Here is a 6,136-nt window from a genome sequence, read left to right as displayed (position 1 = left end):
TTCAATAAATGAATAAAACAGAATTATTTCTATTTTCCTTCTTTCTCTATTTATCAAGATATCTATCTTCAACAATTTCATGAATGTAAAGAAAACTATTATAAATTTAAATCACTTAAACAATCAAGTGCGGCATCTATGTCCGGGGTTACAGTAGCAAACTTGTTGATCTCCCCAAGTGCAGAACAAAACTTTTGAGCAGTATTGATAGCAGCAAACTCTTGAGCAAATATACAATTCATACCCGAGGAAACCTGCAACCATTTTAAAAAAATAACAAAAATTTAGCTTAAACAGAGCATTATCATAGCCATAGTCAAGCAATGCATTAACAAAAATAACATTTGCAGAACACCATGAATAGCCTAGCCTACCCATTCCACCTCTCTATTGCATCATCCATCATTTGACCACAAGTCACTATTTTTGACCAACTTCCATTTAATAAGTTTTATTTCCATTACATATCATTTATTTCCAGTACTAATTCAACTGTTTTTAAGCTAAAAATTGACCTCTATGATTAGTATATAATTAGAGTCAATTCCTCCATGTAATATTATCTAAGTTTGAAGTAAATTGCTTGTATCACATTTGAGATTTTGAGTAGATTATCTCTAGACATCTAAGCCTCTAGGCATCTCACATACTTTTGCTTAAGAACTTATGACAATTTCTCAATTTTAGGAATTTCTTTATTTGAGAAAACATTTTTTTGTTTCCATTCTGTGTTTTAACTTTTAATTTCACAGTTGTCGCCTTGTTTTCATTTTGTTTTCTGTATCCAAATATTTGTTTAGGAAAGGGTGAAAACAATTTTGTTTGTTCATGCCCTTATTTTCTCGATGAAACATAGGTATCTAAGACATTTCATAGTGTTGATTATTGAGTATATAAAAAATAAGAACTGACTAAATAATGATCAGATTTGCATGTTGTAATTTATCTTATGAATGTGGTACTTACATCATAAAGGGTGTTGCCAAGCTTCAGCTTAACTTTACCACTCTTGTACACAAGCATTTTGCCAATTAAGCCAGGTGGCAAGTCGTTCAACCTGCAGAGCTTCGCCGCACCTCTATAACCTCCAGGGCGCTTATCTTTACCATCAGCATCTGGTTTTTTAATCATAGGAATAACTGGTGGTAATTTCATGAAGAACGCACTTGCCTCTGGGTTTTCCTCCTGCCAACAATTTGCTCAAAACATTAATATAATAATTTGAAACAAGTTGAACTCCATAAAATTGATTTCCAAAAGTTCGGTTTAGTCACCAAAAGGTCAAGCTCCACTGCTGAACTTGCTGCGCTTTCATCATAAGTTCTGGATTCTGCAGTCTCCCCAAATTCCTTCTCATCAAGTTTTTCTATCATAACAATATGTGAAGTTAAAGCAACTTGACTTAGCAACATAGCATAATACAAAGTGTGTTTTGTTTTTAACCTAACTAACTCGAGTGGAAAGTTGATATTGTATAAATGTAACTGTAAATCTAAAATCTCATAATTCTGTAAAAAGGCAGAGCAAACTTAGTTACCAAATTGACTGATTGGGATTGCTCAACTCTGGTGACATTGAAATTCCATCTAATTTAATTTACTAATTTTATTTCCTCTTTTGCTTTATATCAAAGAGGATTCCTGGAATTTACCTGGGTTGCCTGAATACGGTTTCCTCAAGGGATGAACTATTGGATATTCAGTGTCAAGTTCCTGAAGCAGCAGTCAATATTTCAGCATGAAACAAGCATTAACGATTACACTTGCAGTTACACACAAATAGGATACAGACAGAAACAGTAATAGTAAATGAATAAAACAGCATATATTGTTACCCATGGTTCTTTGTATTCTTTCTCAGTCACGCCTGTGGTAAAGCATAGACTAAATGTGGTTAAAAAAAGGAAGGATCATGCAGCGAGAGTAAATTATTTTGGTAATTTATTAAATGAAAATGCCTTGATGGAGACATACCATAGAATGCTGAATTTTCACTCTTGCTCCCACCTTTGGTACCATATGATTTGAGATAAGTTGATTGGCCTCCAGCACCAAAAGCAATTTGTGAAGGTAACACTGCAAACCATAAAATAGGGGAAACAATTTTAGAAAGCTAAAATGTTGACTCTACTCCTGCTTTAGCAAAAAGGGGATGATCCTTAGATCTCTGCAAAAGCAGACTAGATTGCAAGCAATCAAATTGTAGAGCTTCACTATTATATTTGGTCGATCAAGCATTCATAGGAATGGAACAAACATCCAGAGAAGAAAATGTTAACTCTCCAAGAAACAAGTAAGATGTGACACGTTCACTTAAAATGTTAAAGCCAAAACTATTTACACAGAGATTATTTTCATTCTCAAGTTGTTTTGCTCGGTATGTAACCTGTTCTTAGAAAATGTTCCTCAATTGCTCATCTCCATTAGGAAAACTTAATCACATACAAATCTAAAGTAGTAGCAAAATTGGTCATTTTAAAGATGGTTCTTTTTTCTGATTATTTATCAGTAAATTCAATTTCATTACTGATTGAAACATCTCTATCTAACTTCACTATTTCAAGATTTATGAAAAAAGTAAGGTTTTTTGGAAACAGAAAATCAACGGTTCCGATTTAAAAGTCACATAAAGTTGGTCATTACAATTTCAATACCAAAAGCACCAACATACAATACCTTTTTTCTCATGCTTCATCCTCCTATTCATCGCATTCTCCTACAAAAATATAATAAATATAATTTCAACATAACAAAATTAAATTAAAATCACAAAACTAGAACAAGGGATTATCAATCAATCAACCAAACCGAAATAACATATACATTGTGACGTTGAAGGAGATCCATAGTCACTTTTGAAACATCTTTATTATCCTCCTCAATCACTTCACTGCAGAAACAGAACAAAACAAATTAGAGTAGCATCAAATTAAGCCAGATAATCAATGTGGTTAAATACCAACGCTATAGGCTGCAGTGCGGAATTTGAACAAATTGTTATAATTCCGCACTATGCTATTTAGTACAAAATATTATAAACTAGGTGAATGCTCTGTAGCAATGTTGCGTAGCGGAATTAGAACAAACCACTATTTTCTACTATTCGCAATTGATAACAGAAAACTATTGATACATACCTTTTAACTTCTACCTTTGGCACTCTACGAGGTGGAGCTTTAGGTTGAAATTTTAACTGTAAAAAAAAAAAAAACTAATGTAATTCACCAACAAAAATTGAAAATTTGAAACAATAAAGAATAGAACAGATTGAAATGAAAACAAACCTTTCTTCGTTGTGGAGGCTTTGAATCGTTATTCAAATCCATAATAATCCAATGGCGATCTTAAACTAAAAATAAATAACGAATTCTAAATTAGATATCAATTGAATTAATGGAATAACAAAACAATGTTGCGAAAGTTGAATGTGATATTAGTTATTGGCAGAAGAGTGTTCGTGTTCAATAAACGGAAAATGGAGAAAGAGGAGTTGAGTATACCGGAAACCACCGTGTGATGATCGGAAGAGGAGGTTTTGACGGAGGCTTGACGCAGAAGACGGCTGCGTTGTTCTGCTTTGAGAATTTAGAACTCACAGGGTTTATAAGTAGTTAGATTCCTAAATTACCCCTAACAGGTAAATGTTTAACCTTATTGATTGAGTGGGTTTTTGGAGATTTTGAAAGACGGTTATGTACTAGTGGGCAACACAAGTTACGCGTGCAAGTGCAACAGATTCGCTCCAGTACTTATACACAACCAGTTTTACCTTTGGATGAATTTGGCCCTCTTTACTCTCCAACCTACACCTTCGAATCATTGTTATAGACAAAAAAAATAATTTTTGAAGTTTGTCAATTATCTCATAATATCTGGATTACTATGGCTTAGATCCATCAGTTGTTCAATTAATCTTAAAAAAAATTATTGTTTGTTTATAATAGTGATATAAGGGTATATTATCTAAGGTTTTCACCAAAAGGTAGCAGAGGTAATGTATTATATTGTTTCGGTTGTCGTTAAGGGAAGGTATTTGGTGGATGAGGTGTTGATGTTAAATGATGTGGTAGATCTAGCAAAGAGGTCAAAGAAATTATGTAGTATAGTTTTCCAAATGGATTTCAAAAATGCTTATGATTTGGCAAGTTGAAATTTTTTATGTTATATGTTCATGTTTTGTTTTGATGTAAAGTGAAGAGGTTGGGTGAAGGTTTGGGTGTTCTCGGGTTCAATGTCGATTTTGCTAAACGAAAGTCGAACGGAGGAAGTGGTAATTTGTAGGAAGGGGTCCTTTCGAGCAATTTTTATTCTTGTTGGCCACGGAGAGGTGGGGTGTTCTAATGTCTAAAGAGGATGGAGGTTGGTTTTATCAATGGGTTCCAAACACTTGTATCGGAGGAGACGATGTCCTATTTTCAATATACGGATGATACATTTTTCATTTAAGAGGTTTGTGTGGAGAATTTAAGGGAATTTAAGGTCAGTGAAGGCAATCCTTATGTGGTTTGAACTAATGTCCGATCTCAATGTGCTTTTTTTTAAAAAGTTGGCTGCATGAAGTGCATTTGAAGGATGGTTTTTTGGAGGTGGCAGAAGAGTTTTTGATGGGTGGGGATCCTACATCAGATTTTGAGTAGATGGTGGTAACAGGTCCAGGGAACCAAAGCAGGAGATCTGTTTCATATGCGGTGGCGGCTCCGGAGGAGAGCATTTGATCGAGACAGAGAGCACGACATTCTAGATCGGTACCTCAACTAGATAGTTAAAACACAAAACTGAGTTTCTTAGTGGGTACCGATAGCAATAGAGAGGGCTTCCCGATAATGTTGTTGATGAAATGGTCTTGTAGATATGGGTCGGTGAGAACAAGAGGAGTGATGGTGGTGTTGTGGTAACTAGACTTAGATCTCGATGGTGGTGGGAATAAGGTGGTATCAAGTAACAAAGTGAGCTTTCACAAGGAAGGGGGAAGCCTCTATTGCAAAGGGGAAACAAACCTCCATTGCGGAGGGGGTGTTCTCCAATATAATGGAGGGGCGAAACATAGGTGGAAGAAAAACCTAGAGAGAGGCTCCTCTAACTATTTCACAGGAAAATGGGGGGAGAATTATGTCGTTAATGTAACAAAATTCCTCTTTTTTGTTTCGTGTCTAAATTAATGCCCAAATGTCAAGTGTTTATAAGGCTATATATGACCCTTCACATGAGAGAAAACACTCATTTGAATTGAATCAATGATATGGTTCATTAAGCACTCCTTTGTCAAAGGTTATGATCATATACACTTGAATCGATCCTAAAGTTCGTTAAGCACCCCTTTTCCAAAGGCTCCAATATATATGAATGATTCCCATGAAGTGTTACAACTCTTGGTGAAGAGTTACAACTTTTGGTTCCAAAGTGATTCCATTATTTTGGAAATCACCAAAATAGTATGATAGCTAATTTTTTTATTTTTTTTTTAAGATTAATAAGTGGGGTATCCGGAGTTCGAACATAACCCTTACATATATAATATATCGTCACTACCAATTGAGTTAAACTCACATGAACATTATCATCAGACTCTTCATTAGGGGTGCAGATCTCTCCATTTGTTGAGGAAATTGCAATCTCAATTTCCCCTTCATTAGACTTTTTGTCACATAAAAAATACAATAATTAATATTATTAAATTGTTCAACAAAAATGAAGTAAATGATTATGATTAATAACTGCTAATTTTAATCTTAAAGATAAACGAAATGTCGAATATATTTGGTCTAAATTTAATTAGATCAAATACATTCAATTTTCTTTATGTGTGTATATATATATATATATATGGATCTTGTTAACTAGTGTCCTAAGGACACAAGATAAGAAACTAAATGTAGAAACTTAACTTTGAAAATTGTGCATTCTAAACCTTAACAACTTAAAAACTTATCTTTTCAATGCAATATTTATTATTTAATTTAATTTTAAGATCTTTATCTTGTGCCTTAAGACACAAATTAATGAATAAAAATAGAAATATTTTGTTGTAATTAATGTATTTGAATTTAATTTTCTACTTTTAATTAATTGAACAAAATTTAAGAAAAAAACTCTGTTTTTGAATTGCTTAATATGTGCTCTAAAAGCACAAATTAACA

At 33.5% G+C, this 6,136-nt stretch overlaps 1 protein-coding gene across 2 annotated transcripts; it reads right to left on the bottom strand.

Annotated features, from left to right (window-relative positions):
• On the bottom strand, positions 1-3,833 carry LOC11405592 (DNA-directed RNA polymerase III subunit RPC4). 2 transcript variants are annotated; one of them, XM_039829107.1, is made up of 11 exons: positions 3,510-3,833; positions 3,284-3,348; positions 3,137-3,192; positions 2,823-2,889; positions 2,676-2,715; positions 1,974-2,075; positions 1,835-1,866; positions 1,652-1,712; positions 1,275-1,366; positions 967-1,185; positions 1-254 (listed from the first exon to the last, which is right to left on the bottom strand). In XM_039829107.1, exons 2-11 carry the CDS (start codon positions 3,323-3,325, stop codon positions 99-101), a joined length of 867 nt encoding a protein of 288 aa, XP_039685041.1. In that variant the 5' UTR covers positions 3,326-3,348; positions 3,510-3,833; the 3' UTR covers positions 1-98. The 2 variants fall into 2 exon arrangements, with proteins under 2 accessions (XP_039685041.1, XP_039685040.1); XM_039829106.1 differs by having other exon boundaries at positions 3,498-3,832.
• Between the last annotated feature and the right edge of the window lie 2,303 nt (positions 3,834-6,136).

Source organism: Medicago truncatula, chromosome 1, assembly GCF_003473485.1.
Source record: "Medicago truncatula cultivar Jemalong A17 chromosome 1, MtrunA17r5.0-ANR, whole genome shotgun sequence".
In the NCBI taxonomy this organism is placed as follows: Eukaryota; Viridiplantae; Streptophyta; class Magnoliopsida; order Fabales; family Fabaceae; genus Medicago; species Medicago truncatula.
Note: the sequence above shows the minus strand (reverse complement) of the source record. Positions and strands in the feature narration are given on the sequence as shown.